At 50.0% G+C, this 24407-nt stretch overlaps 7 protein-coding genes across 7 annotated transcripts; 5 read left to right on the forward strand and 2 right to left on the reverse strand.

Moving 5' to 3' along the window:
- Nucleotides 1–591: 591 nt before the first annotated feature.
- Nucleotides 592–2338, forward strand: N7457_004800 (glycosyltransferase family 15 protein; the record flags this gene model as incomplete). Its single annotated transcript, XM_057175845.1, has 5 exons — nucleotides 592–863; nucleotides 926–1336; nucleotides 1389–1475; nucleotides 1531–1939; nucleotides 1997–2338. 5 exons carry the CDS (start codon nucleotides 592–594, stop codon nucleotides 2336–2338), a joined length of 1521 nt encoding a protein of 506 aa, XP_057032892.1.
- A 3932-nt stretch (nucleotides 2339–6270) lies between these two features.
- N7457_004801 (uncharacterized protein) lies at nucleotides 6271–7136 on the forward strand (the record flags this gene model as incomplete). Its single annotated transcript, XM_057175846.1, has 2 exons — nucleotides 6271–6345; nucleotides 6483–7136. 2 exons carry the CDS (start codon nucleotides 6271–6273, stop codon nucleotides 7134–7136), a joined length of 729 nt encoding a protein of 242 aa, XP_057032893.1.
- Nucleotides 7137–8340: 1204 nt separating this feature from the next.
- N7457_004802 (uncharacterized protein) lies at nucleotides 8341–10866 on the forward strand (the record flags this gene model as incomplete). The annotated part of the gene is made up of 1 exon (XM_057175847.1): nucleotides 8341–10866. The coding sequence occupies one exon, from the start codon at nucleotides 8341–8343 to the stop codon at nucleotides 10864–10866; it is 2526 nt and encodes an 841-aa protein (XP_057032894.1).
- A 530-nt stretch (nucleotides 10867–11396) lies between these two features.
- On the forward strand, nucleotides 11397–12439 carry N7457_004803 (Ran GTPase-binding protein YRB1; the record flags this gene model as incomplete). Its single annotated transcript, XM_057175848.1, has 4 exons — nucleotides 11397–11675; nucleotides 11855–12113; nucleotides 12183–12311; nucleotides 12366–12439. 4 exons carry the CDS (start codon nucleotides 11397–11399, stop codon nucleotides 12437–12439), a joined length of 741 nt encoding a protein of 246 aa, XP_057032895.1.
- Nucleotides 12440–13553: 1114 nt separating this feature from the next.
- Nucleotides 13554–15060, forward strand: N7457_004804 (putative transcription initiation factor subunit (TAF30); the record flags this gene model as incomplete). The annotated part of the gene is made up of 6 exons (XM_057175849.1): nucleotides 13554–13651; nucleotides 14051–14214; nucleotides 14357–14499; nucleotides 14577–14720; nucleotides 14776–14896; nucleotides 14972–15060. 6 exons carry the CDS (start codon nucleotides 13554–13556, stop codon nucleotides 15058–15060), a joined length of 759 nt encoding a protein of 252 aa, XP_057032896.1.
- Nucleotides 15061–16356: 1296 nt separating this feature from the next.
- N7457_004805 (phosducin family protein) lies at nucleotides 16357–17350 on the reverse strand (the record flags this gene model as incomplete). Its single annotated transcript, XM_057175850.1, has 3 exons — nucleotides 16357–16372; nucleotides 16436–16665; nucleotides 16742–17350. The coding sequence occupies 3 exons, from the start codon at nucleotides 17348–17350 to the stop codon at nucleotides 16357–16359; spliced, it is 855 nt and encodes a 284-aa protein (XP_057032897.1).
- A 3226-nt stretch (nucleotides 17351–20576) lies between these two features.
- Nucleotides 20577–21947, reverse strand: N7457_004806 (WD40 repeat domain-containing protein; the record flags this gene model as incomplete). Its single annotated transcript, XM_057175851.1, has 5 exons — nucleotides 20577–20597; nucleotides 20668–20787; nucleotides 20842–20931; nucleotides 20999–21711; nucleotides 21833–21947. The coding sequence occupies 5 exons, from the start codon at nucleotides 21945–21947 to the stop codon at nucleotides 20577–20579; spliced, it is 1059 nt and encodes a 352-aa protein (XP_057032898.1).
- Between the last annotated feature and the right edge of the window lie 2460 nt (nucleotides 21948–24407).

Consider the following 24407-nt stretch of genomic DNA (forward strand, 5'->3'; position numbering starts at 1 on the left):
AGTATAATCACAGAAAATGTAGATTACCAAAATACCCCAATACCATACAATACCCATTGGAACGCCACCGCACTGCAGCCAGGGGCAAAATAACCGTCTCAGGGTGACACCGAGAGGCCAGCGGACGTCGCCAAGACCAGGGAGGCGCAAGCAACCCATCCCATCTTCCAATTCCCCGTCTCCTCTCTCCATCACCTCCTGTTCATGTCCCCAATTTCCCCCCTGTGTACCTTGTTGTTCACAGTTTTCCGCGTTGCTCCCGACGCTCTCCCCATCTATTTACCGTGGGACTGAGAAAGTTGGGGGAGGAAAGGAGGCATTCCTCCAGCCACTCGTTTTGCTGTCATTTTCTCCATTTTCACTTGAGATCTCTCGACTTTCGGATCCTCCCGCGATCCATACGGTCCGAAGTCGATTTGACCGTTGGCTCCCCGATTCGAATTTCTCCCGCCCCCAGACCCATATCCCCCTGTGTCTGGTCACGCATCCGACACGATTTCTCCGCTATCTCCCTAAACGGCCCCGTGCTGTCGCTTGGGCCGGACAGCTGACCTCTACCATTATCCGTGGGGTATCATCACAACCGCATCCATGAGCTTCATCCAACGAATCACGAAGAGGCTGCCTAGTGCGCCGAGTCTGCCGTTGGAGGACGTCCCCCACGAGAAAGACCGCCTCCACCCTAGATTCGCCTTTTTCCGAAGGAGGATACGTCTGAAGGGCAACTCGTCTATTTCTATACCCCTGGGTCTTGTTTTACTATTTCCATGCCTTGTAATTGTCCTTATTTTGCTCCTCTTCGTCCGACACCCTTCCTCACCCGGGGGGATCTTAATTCCAGCAGGCACTCCGCCTTCTATCCGGTTCGTGTCGCCCTGTTAACCAATGGTCGTGTGTGCGATTGCTAACTCCCTGCGCTTTATAGAAAAATCAGCGAAAAGTATGATAAGGTCTTTGCGACGGGCTGTGAGCCCATCGACACCGACCGAATCGACAAGGCCCCTCGCGCCAATGCTGCGTTCGTCGTTCTTGCTAGAAACAAGGAGTTGGATGGTGTGATCCAGTCGCTCAAGTCGATTGAGAGACACTTCAACCGCTGGTGGCACTATCCCTATGTTTTCCTCAACGACGGTGACTTCGATGAGGATTTCAAAGCCACTGTCAAGAACTATACCAGCGCGGAAGTTGAATTTGGTAAAATCGACAACACCATGTGGGGATTCCCCGATTGGGTTGACCACGAAGTTGCCAAGGAGGGCATCAGGAAGCAGGGTGATGCCGCCATCATGTACGGTGGAATGGAGAGCTACCACCACATGTGCCGATTCTACTCTGGGTTAGTCTTTGCTGCCAGGTTTGTGAGATTTTTAAAGCTAACTTTGCGCTAGACACTTCTACAAGCACCCCTTGCTGATGAAGTACGAGTGGTACTGGCGTTTGGAGCCCGAAATCAAGTACTTCTGCGATATCACATAGTAAGATCTTTGCCTTGGCATGTTTCTTGGCCAATTTGCTGACTTGTTGCTTCAGTGATCCATTCCTCAAGATGGCCGAGGCAAACAAGACCTACGGTTTCACTATCGCTGTCAAGGAGCTTCGAGAGACGGTCCCAAATATCTTCCGTTACGCAGCCGCTTACAAGCGCAAGAACAATCTGAAGTCCAAGGGTCTCTGGGAAATGTTCCTGGAGCAGCCCGAGCAACCAGAAACTCCCCCTGAGGAGCAAAAGGAGGACAAACTGCCGGATGAAATTTTGCAGACCGACCCTGGTGACCACCATCTCAAGGACGTTGACCCAGAGGCTATGGAAGGCGAGAGCTATAACATGTGCCATTTCTGGAGTAACTTCGAGATTGCGCGTCTTGATTGGTTCCGCAGCAAGGAGTACGAGGACTTCTTCACCATGATGGACAGAAGTGGAGGATTTTGGAACGAGCGGGTATGTAATGCCACCTGTATTCCATCTTTGTTGAGGAATATTTACTAACCATATTAGTGGGGTGATGCTCCTATTCACTCTCTCGCCGCTGGTGCACTCCTCGGACCTGGTGATATTCACTACTTCCGTGACTTTGGCTACCGCCACACTACCATCCAGCATTGCCCAGCCAACGCTCCCGCTCGTCAACTCGCCCGCTCCCCCTACCTCGAGAAGACTACCGATGACGAGAAGAAGCGCATCGAGGAAGATGAGTACTGGGCCAACCCCGACCCAGTCAAGGAGAATGGTGTGGGTTGCCGATGCCGCTGTGACACGGACATTGTTGACGTCGAGGGCAAGCAAGGCAGCTGTCTCAACGAATGGGTTGATGTGGCTGGTGGCTGGGCTTCGCCATAAATCATGATGCCGATGCCGTAGCGCTCAGTGTTTGCCGCATCTTTTTGCGCCTCCTCTCCCCTTGTCTATCTATTCGGCTGTTCACAATACCTGAGTTAGTCCTTGGGAGTTATCAGCCGGAGCCTGCATGTTATATTGGACACGGGGTTTTTTCTGGGCGGCGTTACATGGATCTGACGGCTTTCTTATCGGAAGATGATAACACCATTTTCATCATCACTGTTGACACACTTGTCAAGCATGCTGTGCTACTGGGAGTGGTTGTCGTGATTAACCTCTTGGTTGCATTTGGAGGATAGCGCATCAGCAGTGGAACACCGCTCCTCGTTGGGTTTCAGAGGCATCTCAAATTCAATGCTTCTGATCTCCTCGGGATCATCTTCCATCGCTCTATCCTCCGGTCTACCAGGAGCACGGCTTTATCAGTGGTAGAAAATCGCTGATTTGTGGTCGGGAGAAATACTCAAAACAACTTCCGTCGTCTTCTTCGGCACGTCTCTTCGCCTTTTCCTCGTTTTCGCATCGGCCACTTCTCCACCAGCTGCTTTCCCCCTTTTCCATCCCCGTGTACGCAGTTTTTGTGATTGTCTTCCAGCATGCATTCATGAAATGTACATACCTTTCCCCCTTCCCCGCCCATCAATTCCGTGGCATATATCCACGGGTTACTCCCTCGCATTGCCCCCATTGACCCTCGCAAATACCAGATCGAGCATGGTTGTCTATAGAGTATGGAATAATCACCAGGTGAATTACGTGAAGAATGATATCAGTATAGTGCACTTTGTTTCTACACAATTTACCTGTCCTTCCGATGATGCCTTCAAGTGGTATTGATATTTTGTCTACTTTCAGTAATAAGTAAACCGTGAAGCTAGATCACTGGACGTTGGCATATCGGTAGCACGTTGCAAAAAGGCAGGTTGGTTCCCATATATATGACCAAGCAAGCAGGGAATCTTGACGTGTTTACCAGGCGCAGAAAAGCACACGCATGTGTATGGGTACACTTTCGACCGAGTGGGATATACTAGGGGACCTGAAGATGGATAGTTGGGCATTCTAGATGGCTTTGGATGAGAGACCTAAGCCTGGAAGTATCAATTATCCCGACTCCGATTATATGGCGGATTTGGTCTGTACCGCGACATATCTACAGAGATCCAACCCGGGGAGGTTTAGTTGCTTTGAATCCGCAAGGGTGGGAGTCCACCGCAGCTCCATCTTAGTTGCATCTTATCACCTCAACGCCCATCAATCAGTTCAGCGCGAGGGCAGAGAAACGTGACCCCGCAACTCGATGGCTTCTAATGTTTACTGTCCTTTCTGCGGGGTGATCCTGCTATCAGAACCCTACCGGAATGAGCCGGTCTTTGAAAAGCACCTCGTTCGTCCCTGGTACACAGAAGCACGAGGCCTTTACTCTAGTAAAGCCGGGTCTATTGCTGTGACCGGGCTAGGAGTAGTACGACGCCGCAATTTTCTCTATGCACCGCTTGACAGCGAAAAGTCCTACATTGGATTGGAACTCGAGGCGCTGGAGAACTGGAAACTTTGCGGACCTTGGCAAGCCCAATGGTGCTTTGGCTTTCACAACTCGTGCTGGAGCTTGTTACTCCTCAGGCTTGGCTGTAGAGCAGGTAATGCATTCCAAAACGAGACGGCCATCGCAGAATCAGTCTTCTATCAACTATCTTGTACTCCTTTCGCTGGAGGCTCCATCTTCCAATTCGGTCACGATTATCAGGGTGCTGCGCAGACACACAAATCGTCCGGAGTACCCAATCCAGTAGATCTGAGCTCGCATTTATATGCTGACCCGTGTGCGATACCTTCTCAAAATGACTTGGAAGCAGCTGCATTCGATTTCCGCAATGTACTTGATAGTTCGCTATGGAAAGGTCGTCTTGATCCTTGCTCAATGAACATGACCGCGGGGGGAATTGAGCATAACTGCAACTGCAACAGAGATCCCTCTCGTTCTATTCTAGAGATCTCACCCCCTCTGCTCCGAGAAAGGAATTACATGACCAGCCAGAAAAACGTCAGCACAATGCCTTCGATGGACTCTTGCGCGAGCTGAAATTCGAAATATTCTCATATTTATCCTTGGATGAACTCCTGAATATGAGACTTGTTTGTCGAGATCTTGCTCTGCTTGCAACTATTGATATGCTGCCACAGTCGTACTGGCGGAGTAGGTTTCTCCTTAACCAGGAAGCTGACTTTCTGTTCCTGGATGCTACAGATAAGCGGGACTGGTACCTGCTTTTCTTCGGGACAAGAGCGTTGCTCAAGTCAGAGAACTTGTCTTTGATCAATAGAAGGAGAATTCGTCAATTGCTGGAACCCATCGCTGCCCTCGTCAGCTTAGACCCTGTTTTGCGACATGGTCCATGTGGATCTATTGCTCACCCGACACAAAGCCAAAGCAACTTGTATCGGCTAAATCATAGCGACATCACTGAGAAGCCATCTCGCACGATAGAAATGGCTAGCTGTTTCTCGGGTCAACTATGCTCTGTTAGCGCGGATAGCCGCTTGGATGAGGGATGTTGTGTACTATACCATAGAACTCAATCAGTCATATCTCCGCATCAGCAATGCCGACAGCGAATACGTATCTCAATGGTCCAAGTTGGCGCTCGGATCTATATATCGGGCATCACCCTTTTTCCATTGGACCAGGGCGGGACTATCGATCGTCTACTTGGATATCACAATCCAACTTCCGAAAAATGGATCGAAATACCGTCCACTTTCCAACTGAAAGCTCTCGGTGTGGCATTCTGCTCACAGGGACTGACAGGCATCAAATTCACATCCACAGGTCCGAATTCGACTGATTGGATTGGTGTTTCCAGCGGCCCAGGGATCGCACGTGGCACCCTTAGCATTCCAGAGAGGCCAACTCGATATTTCCTGCTTGCAGGCTTAGATCGGTTGAAAATTGTTTCACTGGGCATCGGCGAATTGATTGATGACCCAAAGGCCCCTCCAGAGTCCCCCTCTCAGCATGCGATTGTTTCATATGTAGACTCTCAGTTATGGACACCGACTACCCCGACGCAAGATGACTTGAGCTTTAGCATTCTTTTGCCGTTCCAGCCTCCTCGGGCCTTCGAATCGCTCACCAATATTGATTTTGGGGGCCCAAAAGGCCTATTTCTCGAATCTTTGACATGGCTCACGTTCCATATGGCATCCGTCCCTCGCATTCTGGTCGGAATAGAGATTTGCTATTCGGATAGGGGATCTATGCTTTTTGGCTCGAACGACGGCTGCGCAATTTCATGTTTTATCAATGGATCGAAAGGGGAGCGAGTCACCCAAGTCAGAATGATAGAAAGCACTCCCAATCCCCACACTCCCCAATTTCTAGGTGGCTTGCAGGTATTTCTCGCTGTATTCATATAATCCATGCACGGCACAGGTAAATTTAGACTAGATATCGACAAACTATGGACGAATTGCTACATTTGCGTCTCTTCACTATCAGCTTAATGCAACCGTTGAGCTCATACCGATTTCGCCATCCACGAACACCATCAGAGGACTATTTGCTCTTGAGTTGGCGATTTATTACGTACCAAGAAGGCGTTCTATTGCAGTTGAACGAACTCGGACAAGCCCAACCTACTTTGCACGCGTCGGTATCCAGTCCCAGAATTGTGGCCAAGAACCCGAGATACCAGATGATATGAATCATGAATGCCATCAGACACCATATGAGGAACTGGAGTACGATAAGACTTTCTCATTTCATAAATAGTGCGAACCCCGGGAACTATCAGACCTATGCATCACTCAAGAACGTTCGGAAGATCCAGGCATCTAGAGGCATCGAAGGTCGATCCAGGTTACCAAGCCGCATCTCTGGTTTGAAATTTGACTACTACGACCATCCAAGCCCTGGTGTCGTAGGCCAATGGATGCACAAGCTTGACGATAGTTTTGAACTCTCCCGAGACGAGGAGATTCAATCTTTAACTGGCTCATTCCAGTCGGTTCTGCTTTTGAGTGCCCGGGAGTGAAACTAGCTCAAGTCGCATGTATACGCATTGAGACAACGCGTTCGCGCAATGTGACGTTCTCCTCCCCGGACTTCCACTCTTTACAATCCCTGAATCTGCTAAACCACCAGTACCAAGCCGACTCGGATGAGAAATTCACAGCCATCTCATGGATATTGAACTCGGCTTGTGAACGGGCGCGGGTAGTCAAATCTGCGAATGGAAATCCAAATGCTCGCGTATTGGTTCCAGATAACGGACCCCCGTTCGATCAAGTACGGAAACTCTACTTCGAGAAGCAGAATGCCGACAGCTGTACAGAGATCATCACCACAGCCGAGGCCTACTTTAGAGATCAGGCAATAGTCGGGATAGTATTTGTTTATTCGTCGGGCAGAACAGCAAGCACAGGTGAGCTTGATACCAACACCCGTCAGACAGTTCATTTTGCACTGGGTGTTCGGATTGTTGGCTTGATGATTGTGATTGCAACCTCAGAGGACAAGCTTATGGAAATTGTGCTTGAGATTGAGCAGACTGGACAGCCGCAATATGAGAAGCTTCGTCTCTCTATCAACCCACCAGATGGCCTGTCTGGTCCTGTCGAATATGGCTGGCGAGAATTCTGGTGTAAGGACGATGCGTCTGCGGAGGACTACCAGCCACGCTTAATGAATGACAGAGTATACAAGCCCCCGAGCCGGTCGAGACTCGTCGGTATGTACATGCGCTGCCAGGAGTTTCACCGCATTGGGGCAGTTTATGAGCCCGAGATCGGTTCTTAGGGTGCGGCTTGAGTCATTTTTGGGCTGTAATCCGTTCTTGGGCATATCCACAGATGCAAATCGAAAGTGTATAGGAGAGACCTGGCCAAACCGGGTCATTTGAAGAAATTGTGAACCGATTCTTGATCGGAATAGATGATTAGCCGAGCCCAAGTGATATTGATGATTACTCTCCGGATCATATTGCCATGTATGCAGATTATGAATACGTATAAACTGTTGTATGTCGCTGCCTTAGCAAATCATGATGCTTTCGTTCTCCTATATATACTAAAGAAGGGGATCCTCATCCTAAATCCCGCTATGGAGGCTGGATTTGGGAAGTATGACACTACTTTATGAGGGCTAGAGGGCTTATATTAGAAAATTGATTGAGATCATTGGTGGTTTTATCGCGTGGAGTTCAGATATAGATTCACTACTCCCTCTATAGATGCGTTGGGGTTTAAAGTGAGGATAGTGGGTCTACGGTGGAGCGCCCAGGCAAGGAACCTTCCAAGGTTGGAAGTATAGCAACTGACAAAGGAAGTATGAGGATAGCTTAGAGCAGGGAATAACAGATTCATAGAGTATTGCACTACAATAGGCTCTATTTCTTCTTTTCTTTTAATTTCAAGTGCGTTAGGGTGCATCAGAATGCATCTTCGAGAGGGAGCAAAGGACTGTGCAGTTAGGAAACCAAGGGTCTAAGTACCCAATACGAGCTTCCAAGCTGCAAGCACCGTACAACCATCAGGTACCCAATACAACCCCGCCATTACTGTCACTTGGGTCATCCATTCTTATCGCAACATAACAGTCCAGCCCCTCATCCACCTTCCGCGTTTCACTTCGCTTTTATGTTCGTCTTCATTAAGTGTTATTTGCGAGCCTAACTTCCAAGACTCATACCGTTCTCCCTTACATCCTTGAGTCAGAGACATTTGCACCTGACGTCCTGCCCATCCGGCAACTCCCCGCAGACCCACCTGCTTATCACTCCATTTGGGCTTCGGGCTTTCAAGAGTCTCTCTGCCTAGGACTCTCATCCAGTATCTTCCGTCCTTCCCCTTTCCCCCCCTCTACATTTCCTGGATCTCTTCGTCTCCGTCTCTAACTCTGCTTTTTTTGACTTCCATTTTCCCTCCGGCTTGGGTTCTTCCTAAGCTTCTATTCCCGCCCTATTTCCGCCCGCACCCGTGTGCTCTATGAAGTTTACTTCGAGATGACTGACGATACTGAATCGCCTCACAGGCGTCTCCTCAGTGCCCAAACCGCTTCTAGCCTTCAATATCCAACCCTTCCACCTCTATCAGCTTCTGTTGAGGAGTGGTTATCCCGTTCACGACCGACGAACATGACGTCAGATCGAGTTTCTGATCCGTCCCCCAGAACCTTGAGTGAAAGCTGGGCGACGCTGAGTGTATCTGATATACGCTCAGAAGATGGCAGCCACTCGGAACAGAACGATCTGTGCTCGTTAATTGACCAGACCAGCCCTGACGACGTTGCAAGCCTCGATGAACGCTACAGTAGTAGTGAGGCCGAAGCGCAAGATGAATACAACCGAGAGGATGATGGGATAGAGGAGGAGAAGTTTCAATGTCCTGAATCAGCCTCTCAGGAGTTGCCTGCTCTCTTTGCCGCCAGAAGAACCACGATCGATGACAGCACCGCAACCACAAAGCCCTCCTTTCCCCACACCAGTGATTCAATCGAGTTTGTGGAGCCCGAGAAATGGCCTGAGATCGAGAGAGTGGAGCTCAAGCATACTATCCGTATCTTTGAAGGTGCGGCAGCTTCGGAATTGAAAAGCCGGCTGCCTTACAACTCCACCGATTCCATTCTTATGGCTACTCTTCAGCAGACCATGACGAAACAGAGTCTCGACCTTGATAAACCTTTCCGCGTGCTCTATGTCGGACACCCTGGTTTCCGAAACATCATTCTCGACAAGATCGGCGATGTTCTGGTATCGAGCTCCTGTGCTGGTTCAGAGCCTAGCTCGGCTGAATCTTCCCGATATCATGTCGTTCCCACCTCTTTTGGTGCCGGGGCTATTCCAAATTTTGCGGAGCTCTTGCCCATTCATGTTCAGCTAGTGGTGGACGAATGTCTGGAAGCAACGGCTGATCCACGTGCGGATAGACCCGATACACTCAACCTGAAGTTCAAGAATCGCCCTGTGTGCACTTCAACCTGGAATGGATCTGACTACTATGTAACTTCTGCAACAGACTGGACTTTACCAGATGTCGCAATTCTGTTGATCTCGGGCCTTGATGATGCTGCAGCTGTGAAGACACAGCGTCTTGCCCATACATTCCTAGAACGACATGGGGTTCCGGCGATGGTCATCTCGGAAGAACCACTGTGGAAAATGGCTGGAGAGATGATCCCTCTCAACCATAACAGTTTGCACACGTGTCTGGAATCCCGCCATCCACTTTCCGGGGAGACCGCAGTTCTTCGGCGGTATCCCATTGATTTGAAGACTTTCGAGAGCATCACGCCTGGCCAGCTGAACCGAAACCTGGCCTCGCTCGTCGGCCTGTATCCGAAGAAGGCTCATAAAGTCATCGCCGAGGCCCCAAAACCTGCTCAAAGAAACATTTTCGCGGATCTTGAGAAGTATCCTGGGAACTGGCTCCCGCCTTCCTATGCTACTCGGGCCCGAGAACTATCACCGACGCTTCGGGCATTTACTTTGACACTCATTATGGCTATTGCCCTCTCCATTGGGTTTACGGCTCTCAGGGTTTCGGTCATTTTCCTAGCACAATTCTTTGCCGGATCAGCTCTCACCAATGCATCCTTGCCAATGGCATCCCAGGTTTCTTCCACCTCTGTCCTGACCCTCAATCAAGTCATACAGACCTCGGTTTCGACACCATCGTCATCCTCTGTCCGGCTATTGCATGTACCCTCTTTGGAAAACTCAGTCCCCAATGATGGCGTAGCTTCAATTGCTTCTGTCACAAACCCGTCGGGAAAGAACCACGAATTTGAGATCCAAGTTATTGGAGACTGCCATGTCATCATCAAACCTCCTCATAAGTTTGCATCATCCAGAAAACGGCCACAGTTCAGCATCAGTATTTACAGGGAGAGTACTGCCCTTCCATACGAGATGTCACAGCTGTTTGATGGGGTCTACACGCTGAAACTGAACCGTGAGGATGCGTACGGTTTGGTCAACTTGACGATCACAACCCAGTCGAAGCGCCCAATCAGCGAGACAATGATTCTTGATTTCGGAACCCCGTGGTTGAAAATTTCAAACTGGAAGCGTGCAGCCCGAGGAATTTCCTCTCAGTTCGCCAAGGACCTACATACGGCTCAGACTGGCCTGACCGAGGTGTACGGCCGGTTCTCCACCGACTTGCAGGTGATCATGGGAGATGTGGTGAAGAGGACCCATATACTGCGCCGCGATGCCGAGGCTTTGAATTCAAGCAACACTGTGTTATCTCGTTCGAAACAAATTTCAGAAGTCGTCACTCGCAATGCCATTCAGCGATTCCGCAGTGCCGCTTCCGTGCTGCAACTACGATCCAGTCGCGTGAATGAGGAGGCCAAGGGCCTCGTTCATGACGTTTGGAGCCGGCTTGAGAATTCAGCGGCCAAACTGGACATCCGCAACATGATGGATCGAGTGCGCAAGGCACGGAAGTGCGAGGCGCTAGATCGGGCTCAGTCGCGTGCTCGATATGTTCTGGGACTCCGGGCCGATAAATCCGAGGATTGCTGAACTCTTCGCTTGACATGAATTAACTGCCTCTTATGACCTTGTATTAGCTTTTGCTTTTTTTTCTTCTGTTTCTTTTTCTTCCTTGAACGATTTGGCTGAGGATCGGTTTTTGTTCATGGCGATCAGGTTTGGTGGGGGGGAGCAACGGAAACTGGGACTGGGTTTCATGCGAATTATTCAGTCGGCGCAATGATATCTCTTATTTAAACCGCAATTCCAGTTTTGCTTGGAACTACGAGGTAGTGATTCAGATAGAATTCATGTATTCATTTTGATTACTTTTCCTTTTGTTTATGTACAAGATCCACGTATAGTTCCTATTACAACATAGACCATTGGCAGACGAGAGCGGTGGCGAGTTCTGCCAGGCATGGGACCCAAAGTAGGTATTAATTTTTCCCCCCTCATCGCCGCTTTCTCTGATCAACAAACACTATCTCTTTCTGAAATTCCACTCTATTCCCCGTGGGACTTTGCTATCTTTCCTTTTATCCTTTTGAAACCGATCATTTCAAACCCGCTCCGTCATCATGTCTGACGTCGCCGAAACCAAGCCCGACCCCGCCATCGTCGAGGAGACCAAGCCTGAGACCACCGAGGGCGAGAAGTCTACCACCGAGGCTGTTGCTGAGACTGCTACTGAGACCGCTGAGCAGGCCGCCGACGCCACCAAGGATGCCGCCGTGAAGACCTCTGACAGCGTGTTCTCCATGTTCGGTGGCGGTCCCAAGAAGGAGAAGAAGGAGGAGACCGAGGAGCCTACTGATGAGCCCTCCGGCTCTTCCAAGGCCAAGAAGGCCGACGATGAGGTGAGTTGGATACATCTGATACCGGTGATAGTTGCGGTTGTTGTTGGGCGCGTACACGATGGGAGCGGGGTCTTTGTGCCCCTGTCTCCAGATAGTGGGGTCGTCGCAACCACGCCGCTATGCCAAACCCATAGTTATTTGGTCCCATCACATGTGCTAACCAAGATATTTTGCTATAGGATGAGGTTGAGGAGTCCGTTGATGTCCACTTCGAGCCCGTTATCCGCCTGACTGAGAAGGTTGAGACCAAGACCAATGAGGAGCTCGAGGAGCAGTCCTTCAAGATGCGCGCCAAGCTGTTCAAGTTCGACCGTGACTCCAAGGAGTGGAAGGAGCGTGGTACCGGTGATGTCCGTCTGTTGAAGCACAAGGAGAACCAGAAGACTCGCCTTGTCATGCGCCGTGATAAGACCCTCAAGGTCTGCGCCAACCACTACAGTAAGATTGCTCCCAGTCATATGTTTTCTTTTTTGTCAAAGAATAACACATACTAATATTTTTCTGCAGTCGTCCCCGACATGAAGCTGAGCGCCAACGTCGGCAGTGACCGCAGCTGGGTCTGGAACGCCGCCGCCGATGTCTCTGAGGGCGAGCCCGAGGCTCAGACCCTGGCCATCCGTTTCGCCAACAGCGAGAGTAAGTAATTTCCATCTAGATTTGACGTTGGCTTTTGACTAACCATGGTTATAGACGCCAACGCTTTCCGTGACGCTTTCGAGACCGCCCAGCAGGAGAACGAGAAGCTCTTCAGCGCTGAGGAGTAAACAAATCTTCGTCTCTCGTTGCCTTGATTACTCTCCGAGGATGAGTATCCATAATCATCGTGCACTTGGCGTTCCAAGGCCGTTGGGTTCATCGTCCCGGAGCTTGCTCTCGAAAAATTCACCCCAATTTCGCCCCCCTCACATCGTTTCACCATATCCCCCCATTCCATTCCATTCCATTCAAACCCATCCCCTACGACGCGACGAGCGAGGCAGCAGTGATGAAGATGCTCCTCGCATAGCTATTGCGAGCCATGCAGTCTACGAAATGGAGGGCAGCTCCCTAACGTCGGTGGTTTGCAGTTCGAAGTAGATAGACATTTCCCCATCGAATATACACCCTGCACATCACCCAATACCCTGAACATATCCGAAGAGACAAATCCTCCAAAATAACAGTAACGCTTGATCGGTATTCCAATAGCCCGCCATAGGGATTTTAATGTCTAGAATGAATAACGTAGAAGTTCCACGTCTCGGACCCCGAATAATGTGCCTGCATGTCGCCTTATGACAGCTCTAAAAACGGTCTCGACTTGTTTATAACCTTCGCACTTGTTCAAGTCATTCCCAACCCGTGGTCAATTCGTTCTGGAATGATTGCTCTTAGCTTAGGCTTCCAAAGTTCTCTTTTACCTCCTCCAGCACCGAATGATTGAAGACAATCCCGCCTAAGAATGTAGTCTGATGCCCGACCATAGTCTGGAATAGCGACATCGATCCCAGCCTCGATCTGATATACCCAACTGCTATAGGGAACAATGAAAAGAATGTACAGGCACGTGGATGTGGCAGCCCTGGATGGAGATCTCTCACCCGCGGCCTATTCACCGCTTCAATGCGCAATCGCTTTTAAATAAGAGAATCGAGTTATTCGTGAATTATACCATATACTCCAGTCCACGACCTAATTCCACCTGTTGTGGTTGCCTATCCTGGTTCCCCTTCGCGCTGCGATCTACTCCTACTCCGTACACCACCGCGCAAACTTGTCGCCGACTCACAACTACCGCACGTCACCTCAACCCGCGCATTCAACCGATCGGAAACCCTTTCGCGACCTTTGCAATCTTCCTGCTATCTCCGAATAACCTAGCTTCCTATTTAATTCATCATGCCTGACGTGAGCATCCCTCCCCGCTGGTCTTTGCCGAACTGCATCTATGCTCTTGGTTTCGCCGTCCCCAGCGTCCGGATTTGCTGCGGGAGAGGGTGAATCTTAGGCTCTCCTTCCGCCTGTCCTAGCACAAATCACACTTCTGCATAGAGCTAACGTCTTTGTCTGGAACAGGTCAAGCGCACCGTCCGTCTCATCACGGAGCAACATATCATGTATGCGCTCTTCCTCCCCTCTGCCTCTGTCCTCCCTGCGCGATCCCGGCCTTGCAAGCACCTCAGCTGTCCCCGACACCTATAACGTCCTCTCAATGCTATAGCTACTTCTGTCCTGTGACTTATAGGAGTCTGGGAAGCTGGTGCGCTCAAGGACCGAGGGGCGCGACACCCACACACCACTGCTATCCCCACTTCCCCCGATCCCCATATCTACACATACACCCTACACTTCGAATTGGACATCTTGGCTGACCTGTGTTCCTTTTCCCGCTACAGCGACAAGCCATCCGAGGTTGAGGGCTTCCCGCAGCGCTCCTGGCATATGGAGCTTTGGCTCGTCAGTGACAAGCCTGAAAACAAGGGCGCTTTGATTCCCGCGAACGTCTTTGACAAGGTTACCTTCAACTTGCACCCCAGTTTCGGTGCCCGTGCTACTCAAGGTATGCATTGGCCCTTCCCCCTCTTTGTTCTGTCTTGTGTTTTGTCCTTGGCGCTGGCGCGTGGTGTCTGTTGACACCCCAGGACGCAAGATTAGTCTATATATTTTGAATCTCGATACTGACAGGCATTTTTGAAAAATAGTCTTCAAGCAGCCGCCTTTCCGTATCCAAGAGGAAGGATGGGGTGAGTTCGAGATGACCATTGACCTCACGGCCGACAAGACCTACACTCTCTCCCATGATCTGAACTTTGCCTCGAACCGCTATGAATCCAAGCATGTGATCGTGAGTTTTCTCTTTGCCTTGGCATCGATTTCTGGGAAATACCTTGTGATCTGACTAGCTTTTTTTTGTCTATATAGACTTTCAAGAACCCCAAGCCCGCTTTGTTGGCTCTGCTGCGCGAGTCGGGCCCCGTCCCCGGTGATGAAAATGGTGCTATCAAGTCTAAGCGCCCCGGTGTTGGCGAAGAGAGCGCTAAGAAGAAGAAGCGCGCTGATAAGAATGTAAGTGGTTCGGTGTTGGGTTTAAAGATGGCTCCGAGACTAACATATACTCTAGGTCGACATGGACAAGCTTGCCGACGGACTCCAGAAGCTGAACGAGGATGATCTCCTACAGGTCGTACAGATGGTCCAAGACCATAAGGCACCTGATTCTTACACAAAGAATGATCTCGAGCGTACGTCTATCTCTATTCCCCTATCTCTACTCAACACTTCCTCCGCACAACCTGCTAACCGCATTCCCTCAACAGTAGGGGAATTCCACGTGGATCTATACACCCTTCCCGACGCGCTGGTCAAAATGCTGTGGGACTTCACGGCAGACCGAGTTGGCCTGTAAAGGACAGCCGAGTAGGTGAGCGCGGGCAAGAAAACCAGCCATGGAGTACTTATTCTGATCCTTGATCGTTTTTCTGCTCCGAAGCTTTTCCCGATTGGCCATGATCATACGTCTTTTCGTTCTCATTTTGATTTTCTGTCTTTGATACGGGGAGTTAGCGGGCTACCGAAGGAAATAGGATGGCTCTTTTTCTTTTATTTTCCTCGATTTGCTTTCCTTTTCTCACGTAACTCGCACTTTCGCGTCACTTAGTCGTCACTTGGCTGTCACTTTCTCATCGAAGTCGCGGCGCTTGGTGGACAATGCTGGTGGGTGTGTAGAATTTGTAGTATCTGTAGCCTGTGTATACGCTTTGCATGGGGTGTGGGGATATTCGGTCTTGGTGGTTTTCGTGGTTATAGATGTTTGGAGAACAAACATGTAGGGATGTTGAGAATGGATATAGCATCAATGATTATGTTAGACTCCTGGCTTTCATGATATCCATATCCAACATACGTGGGTAGACGACTCCTCTTGTATCCTCTGCTCTACTATATGCCAAGTTGAATGCGTCCCAGATGGACTGGTTAGAGCGTTGGCAGATGTTGTATATACGAACGTTGGGGGGCATTTGGGAGATCTTGTTGCTAAAAGCAAGCGGGATAGAACTACAGCCGCGGGCTTGCATTAGAGACAAACACTATAAAATGTGTTTATCTAGGGAGATTGGCCCTGAAGGTTGGTACGTTCAGGCATTGGCTGCAGATGCGAAGCGGCGGGTTAACGGAAGGAGCAGGTGATCAGAACTAACCCTAGTCTACAGCTTAGGATATAGGGATCTGTGTAGTACAGATGTCGAGAGAATACGAGAGCAATGGAAGTACTAAACAGCATGGGATATCTCGAGTAAATCAACATCAAACCCGGCCTCCCGCCGGGACAAAAAGTAAGGACATAATCAGACAAAGAGAGAAAGATAAGACATGTCCAATGGGACACAGAAGGATAGTAACCAGACCATCAACCAAACTGAGAGCCCAAACACACACCCGTTCTAGAGACCAACGCCGTTCAAGAAGGATCTGTTCTTGGTTTTTGTTTTCCTGTGCAGACCATGCATTCAACGTTAAAGAGATGTGGAACAAACATAAAAGAGAGAGTGTGGTGATAAAGAGAGATGCCGGGGGTGGAGGAGAGAAAGCGATGCAAAAGAAAGACAAGTCGTGTAAGTGGAGAACATCGAGGGAACGAATAGGACGTCATGCTACCGTGCCGGGGAACGTGGACGGCTGGAAAATAGTGACAAAGAAAGTATCATAGCACGCGGTGTCTGTACATGTCATGGGTTAGGATATACTGGGATAGGACTTGAGGGAGAGCTTGGAATACGCACAGCTTCAACAAGTCTTCCAGACTATCGGCGCTGCAGCTCCGGCCACGGGGAATGCTGCGCAGGACGTCGACGATAGTAGCGAAGACATCGCCGCCACGATAGGCTAGCAGGGCGGGTGCCTTGATGTGGTCCATCTCCGCGATGTCCTGGTGCAGTTTGACAAAGCGGGTAGTGGGTTGTCTGCGGGCGATCGTAACGAGACATTCTTCGACGATGGCGCTATCATCACACTGACCATAAAATAATTAGCCATCAACCTTCTCAAATAGACAGCGCAATCATATCGCGTGTTTGTTCCACACATACCTGGTGATCATAGATACAGACCACGACAACAGTATCCGAAGTCACTTTCTCGATAGCATCGAGGTACCCCACCGCATCGACAGTCTCAACCGTGCCGAACCGTCTACCCCGCGGACTGGGGCGGCGGTTGTTCCGCGCCTGCAACTCGTGCATTCGCGAAGCGCGCCATTTGCGCAGAAAACGGGCCTCGTCGTCATCATCTTCGCTAGCAGATGAGGACTCTCCATTGAGGGGTGAGTCCTCGCGGGTGGACTTGGAACTGAATGAGGGGTTGTGGGAGTCGAGCCCCGCGGCGCTAAGGAGGGTGCGGCGGAAGGACTTCTTGCGGGCGCGCTCGAAGGCCTGGGCGTCGGCGATGACACCCTTGGGGCCCGTATTGGCGTCGTAGACGGTGTTGGGGATGTGGTAGTTTGCGCTGCGGGAGGAGACCATATTGTCTTCGTCTTCGTCGGAGGAATCGGCTGTATGGCGTTGTGAGCGGAGGCCGGAGGCGGGCTCGTCGTCGGAGTAGTGCGGGTCGGAGTCGTAAACTCGATCTTCTGGGTGAGAGGCGAATCTGTCGCGGTTACTGCTAACCAGCTGGTTGAATTCTTCTTGGGCTGCCGACATATTGAAGGGAAAAAACGAGACTTGGGGGGGGGAGTGTGGGCGGATTTAAGGGGAGGGATCACGTTTCGCAAGGATAATCAAGGATATGCAAGGTAGACCACAAGATGCAGGAGACTTTGCTTGTTCGAGGTCGGATCGTTGATGGCCCCTGAGGTTGAAACGGAGATGAGGCTGAGGTGGGAAGAGATCGACATGAAACGGTGAAGAGGCCAAGCCCCTTTTCGACGTTTCAGCTTTTTTCTCCACAACGAACGCCCCAAGAACCTTCGATGTCAGTGCGTGGTTCTTCTTTTCCTTTGTTTTTGAGTAATATGAGGTGTCCATTTTACAAAGAGAATACGGGGATATGGCTATGACCTGCTCGGGTGAGGGCTTGCAGCTACCCATGTCTGGTGAAATGGATGCATTGTACGGAGTACTCCGTCTGATCTCCAGCTCTATCAAAGGCTGGAGATGAAGATGCTCATACTGTGGCTTCTCCCCCAATGCATTTGCTAGCCGGCAAGGTACACTGGTCTATATAGGCCGCGGCGTTCATACGGGGGAGCTTTATATCACCTCCAACCACTCTTATTGATTGTCTGTTTCGTCCGCTATCTTTTTCCCGCCATTTCAACTGTCCAATTACTATATCTTCCTTCCTCAGCCCCGGGGAATACGCTGTTCTCGCCCTCGGTGGCAGTCTTTCGAATCCCAGAAAGAAGCGAGCTGGTTCACGCAACGAGTAGAGGGATCCTGCTGGTTCGACGATCGAACTTTGACCAGGATACCTGCAACAACAGTCATAACAACTCAAAGGATATCAATAGAAACACATCACAAGACACCCTCCTACTTGCTACCCGAGTGAGCCTTGATGCGCAACCTAATATAGTAGGAGCGTGGCATTTGATTCCCAATATAACATTCTGTTCCGCTCCCATTTCCATTTGGGGTAACTGATCTGGCTGGAAGAGAAAGCCAAGCACTGTACAGAGTAAGATGGATGACTATGTTATCACAAATCTTGTAGTCTAGCTGAGGTTAAATGATCGCGGAATACGAGGCTGCATGGGGCCACCCATGCACGCTGCCTATAAAGTAGCACTTCCGGCCCTTTATAGTACTCGATAAGCCATTGGGCTCTCTCAATATAATACTTATGGCCTCGAAAGCCAGACACAGTCCTCGATCTTAGTAGGCAACTCGAGGATTCAAAACATAGTTTACAACGCGAATTACGAGGTACGTGTTCAGCCGATGATCAATTGATCAGTCCCTTTTCTGACACCTTATTTCTCTCGTCGAGCACAATATCCCGCAAAAAGCAAATCCACACGAACGCACAGGGATCCGAAGCTATACTTAGCATCGAACTAGCCTCGCCCTACGAGCATCGGCCCCAACTTCTCCGTGTTTCATCACTACACGTTAGCGCCCAATCGTCGACGCCCGAGACACGATCAGCATCAGAACCATATTTCCATTTGCAACCCTGTCCTGAAACCGGCAATTCCCCGTGGCACAATTAATCTATCACAATATCAGACCCTCAACCCCATTTAAATATAGAATACGGAGGATATGACGCAGATATCCGCCCCCCATCCATTGCCATACACGAAGATCATACTATGACCACGTTTCAAGTGCTCGGCAATGACAGGCTTGGAATGTTGCCTATTTCTTTTTCTCTTGGAACGTATGTTGGATGCCTATTTTATCCCACCTGTCACTCCTGACGTGTCTCCGGCGGAACATCTGCTTTAATGCTGTTCCGTCCCGGGGCTCCATCGTGCGCGGGTGCAGATCTTCTCCACTGGTTTTGGGTTGTCTCCGCGGTCTAGATTTGCCTCTAATTGGGGCTTCGTATTCGCGTATGTCCGATTTTATTTGAAGATCATGGACTAGCTGAGGTTCGCCTCGGACAATTAGTGTTTACCTAGATTGGAACTTATATCTCAGTACTCCGTAGGGCTGTTCCGGATTCTACTTTTGCCGGATTATGAGATCGAATTGTTCTAGAAGACTTACCCCTCACGGCCTATATCATTTCTCTATTTCGATTCTTATGTTAGGTTTCGCTTTTACCGACAAAGGCTAGGCGTCCTAGCCTGACTGTATGCTGATCTGCGCTTCGTGGCGCTGTCGAAGCCCTGGATAGAGGACTGGCGGGGGGGCTGAGGACACTGACGAAGGCAACTCCAAGGCTTTCAAGGTTGGAATGTGTATCACTGACTCCTTGCCCCCGTCAGCCCTATTGACGAGAGAGTACTTCCCTCAAAAACGAAGCAGAGCCTAGCAAGTTCTACTCTACGGCTGAACCGAGGATCAAGACGGTATATATATGCCCTATGTCTGATGCTCCAGAGGAGCAAGCCAAGCGAAATAAAACAGGCTGCCTGGTACCAACTATCACCTTCGTACGGGGGTCAAGAGCAGTGGAGACTCGAGGATAAAAAAAGGTTCACAAATGGAAATTGGAGCTGCTCGAACCATAATCAAAATCCGACACCAAAGAATCTCAGAGCAAGAGATTCCAACGCAAAGACAGTAAGTACAACAGATTCTTTCTTTAGGAGAGACAAAACAGGGAAATGGGAGAAGAGAAAAGAAAAGAAACGGGAATTGCGAAGAGAGAATAATAAGGTAACGCAGAGGGTAGATCGGCGGAATAAAAAGAAATCCTGGCCAAAATCCGGCAACCAGGTCCTCCTTTTGCCTTTGCCAAGAAAATACATGCCGAGACCGATGCGGAAGAAACCCAGAACGAAGAGGTAAACTTAAAGGGGGATAAAGAAATTCAAGAAATAAAGGGGAAGGGCGTCATTGAGAAGTCAAAGGGGGGGGAATGAAGGGACCAAGAGGGTGGCGGCGGAAGCACTAGACGGGTCAACGTGCTCCAGCATTTCCTTCTGCGCAGTCACTGTACAACCATCGACAGCCCAGGGACTAGCCGCGCTCTCGTCATGTCCAAACAAGTATTGTGTCATCGCTATCGTTTGTTCGCCTGGGATAGCATCCCATAGCGCTCACCACCACCTCCATCACCTTCCGTATCGCATGCGACGGCGATGTCTGCGCCGCGAGTAGTGTATTATCGTGGGAACCAGAGGGATTCCCCGGTAATTGATTATTATCGTACAATGGCGGAGATTCGAACCATCGAACCTAAAAAATTTCGAAGAAGAGCATTGCAGAATGATCGACACGGGGTATCTTGCGTTTTGTTTTTTTTTTTGTTGATTTACCAGGCCCAGACCTTGAGCTGCACAGAAGGAAAATCAGAGATTAGTAAATGCGTTTGAGCCAAGAATCACCACCAGACTAAGACTTACGAGAGAATCCCAGGATCCAGTGCACAGGCTGATGCCGTCGTTGCTGACACCCAGGCAGCTCACGCGGTTCTCGTGTCCGCTCAACGAACCAACCTTGTCGCCACGCAGAACGTCCCATACCTAGATTACGTGTTAGCGTCTGATCATATTGTGGTAGCAAGGATGTCGTCTTACCTTGCATTCGAAGTCATCATAACCTGCGAACAATAACCGGCCGGAGACCGAGAACGCAACGGAAGTGATACCGCATAGAACTTGATCATTCTATTGATAAGGAAAAGTCGGCGTCAGCTTTCATTTATCAAAATCGTGGCGTGGGTTAGATAATTACCTGATAGGAGTTAAGCTCGCGGTCGGCGCGAATATCGAACAGACGGCAGGAAGTGTCGTCGGAACCGGTACCGAAGGCGTTGCCATCGGGGAAGAACTGAACGGCGTTGATATCGAGTTCGTGACCGGCGAATGTCTGGACGGACTTTCCGGTACGGATATCCCACAACTTAGCGAAGGCGTCGCATGCACCGGAAACGAAGATGTTCTGGTTGGTCGGGTTGATGCTGATTGACATCACATCACCGAGGTGGTCGGCGAATTCGGTCACCTTGGTGCCGGACTCGATATCCCACAGCATACAGGTCATGTCGCCGGATGAGGTAATGATGCGGCGGTCGTTGATGAAGCGGCAGCAGGAAAGATATCCCAGGTGTCCGGAGAGCTCGCGCGCGACGCGAGTTGGGCCGTCGCGGGACGACAGATTATAGATAGAGCAGATGTTGTCCAAACCACCGCAAGCGACGTAGTTTCCGCTCGGGGCATAGGCACAAGTCATGACCCAGGAGGAGCGCAAGGGAATGGCGTGAACCTTATTTGTAGTGTAGGCATCCCAGATGATGAGCTTTCCGTCTTGCGAAGCCGAAACGAGATGGCGCCGGTCGGTGGACCAGTGCATGGCATAAATCTTAGCGAGGTGACCTTTCAGTGTGCGTCGGGGCTTCATTCCAATTCGTGGTAGGGCGTCGGTCTGGTCCTGGGCGACTTGTCGGACTGGAGGGCAAAAGTCAGTACGATGAATGAAAACTCCCGGGGACAGTGCAGTTGCATGACAACTACTTCCCGGAAGGAAGAGGAAACCTCAAAAACAAAGCAATGGTGATGGGAGTCGCACGGGAGGTATCGGCCAGCTCATCCTTTCTGCGCTTAATCTTGTCCTTCAAACCCTCAGCTTCACGCCTGGCCGCGGTGATCTTGGCCTGCATCTGTTCGCCGCTCATATCGGCCATTTTATCGGAACGGGACCCCGGAGGAAAACAATAAAGAGGTGGGAGGTCGGAAAGAAAAGGTAGAGGGGAAGGATAGAGAGGGGGCTGAATGAGAGATGTGGAGCGAGGAAGCAGGGGAGAGGGATTCAAAAGGCGGGAACCGAGTTGAAGCGCCTCAGGCTAGGATCATAATACGCGGGAGGTAAAGGATAATAGAAGAAAGGAACTTCTGTAGGGGGAAAAAGAGGAGCCAACAAGAGCAAGAGGAACAAACCAAAGAGAGAAGAGAGAACAGGGGGTGAAGACAGAGAGCGTATTACTACATGTATGTACTAGTGGTAATTGACCAAAATGGGAAGGTACCTCAACTCGCCGCCAATTTATATGAGACCAGAAGTACCGGCTGCTTGAAGATGGTTTTGGGTTACTTGTTTTGGAGCAATGGAGCAGGATATTTCCAATTTTTCTCTCCGATTGATCGCTCACGACCATCTCATGAGACCGTAAATGCAAACCCTTCTCTGTTTTCTTTGTTCCCCCAATCCCCAGTGTGGAGTTGGCCGTATCTGGTGGATGCAATACACCGTCAATACGCGCACATTGGCAGCACCTGGGCATCCTCCCCCGGGTACGGAGTACCTGAGGATGCTTCTGTTGATATTAGGACCAGAGCTGACGTACATGAGCCTTGGTCTCGACACTACCGGTATCAAGTACTTCTTGTATCTACCGCAACAATACCGACCTCCTGACTGTCGTATCTCAGGAGTAGGCGGATTCTCGGAAATTGTGGCGCTGAGGATCGGCTCGGTGCTAGGACCACTAGCCCCAGTAAGACTGAAGACTCAAGTTGAAAATCCACTCGGAGATCAAGAATAGCGGCAATTAATACCTAGGAGTGATGAAGTATCAACATTTAACCGCCCCGCGGCTCTGGACAATCATCCTGCCTGGCGGCTCTGATATATGGTGCATGCCTCACGAGCTAAACTATCTTGCATCTTGCCCCCTTTCTGCATTTGAGGCAATAACCGAACTAACGGAGATTGGATCGTCCTGCATGTCGATTCCGAATAGATTTCGTGTTGAATTCCTCCGTCCAAACCCTGTATCCAAGGGAAATCTTCCACCATATATCATCCATATACTTATGCTCCGTACCCCGAACTGAATCTGGATCTGCCGATGCCTCCCCTGCGGGTTTTCATATATCGTGTACTCCGTACTCCGTACGGAGAGTACGGAGAGTACGGAGTACAGGTCCAAGCTTCACTGTACCTGGCGTTCATCCAAGCGCACGGTCCTGTGGCTGACCCATTGTCATGGTCGACGGACCTCCGGGGCTAGACTCATGTTACTCCGTACAGTGTTGGATAGTCAAGTTACTCTATCGGATTGTAGAAAAAATATGTACGATGTCGTCAACCGTAACAGTATAGGCTATATTAGCCCTACCCCAGGGAGGTATGCCGTCTGGCTCCGTTGTGGCGGGTCTAACCGTTTCCTGTAACGTTGTAAATGCATTTCATCCAAATGAAAGATTCGAGCAGGGATTTTCTCTTCACTCAACCCGGGAGTCTCCACCGGAGAACAATCAATTGTGCTGGCTGGGCCCCTTTTTTTTCCCGGGTAAGTGGACTAATCTCGTGCTTACTCATGTTCTTCGTCTCGACGATCATTAGTTAGGATGTTCTTAACACCCTTCCGGAAAAATTCTAGCCTGTGCTTGTTCTATTGCTTGATCCGTGTATACAACATAGGGGCAGGAGGTCCCTTCATTGCATGCTCCTTACACTCTCGACTAATCAGAGACAATTAAATACCTGCCAAGCTCTCCACTCGGGATCTTCAATATGGCGTCCTCTGTCATGCAGGTTATCGTCTTCGGAGATTACTTACATATGTATGAATTTTAACGTACAACTCAGCAGCTGATCCAGGATCGCGGGATCAACCTCTTCTGTGGGTAAAAGAAAATCTATTGGTCTTGGAGTCATGATCACCTGTCGGTCTAGCATGGTTAGTCTGCATGTATAGTCATGTTCCAAACCCTCAGCCAGGGAGGGAAGTCCATCTCAGCTCGGGGCTGCAAGGCACCCGTCAAAGCGCAGATTATCGAGAGATCAAGGTCAACAGGGTTGAGTCAGGGTGCATACTGGGATCATCATATGAAACTGATCTCACTGTATGTCCATGATATCCTAGCCGCCGTATCCCAATTTGTGCCTCCAGAAACAGGTTTATACGCAAGGACGCCACACCGAAAGTATTTGGACCCGAGTATGAGAGGCGTCCAATATCTGTGTCACCATTCCCACGCCCTCACCTTCAGGGATGAGCTTCAGCCCAACTCGGCCAGAAACCAGAACCGGTTATAGTTTGCGGTATATTACAAGACACGCCTGCAACCCCTGCACGGATGGTGCCAATTTGAGCAAAAAAACACACGATAGTGCCTATTTCGGAAATCATTCCGAACTT

The sequence above is a fragment of the Penicillium paradoxum genome (assembly GCF_028828445.1).
Source record: "Penicillium paradoxum strain IBT 22861 chromosome Unknown utg000004l_segment0_segment0, whole genome shotgun sequence".
Taxonomy (NCBI): domain Eukaryota; kingdom Fungi; phylum Ascomycota; class Eurotiomycetes; order Eurotiales; family Aspergillaceae; genus Penicillium; species Penicillium paradoxum.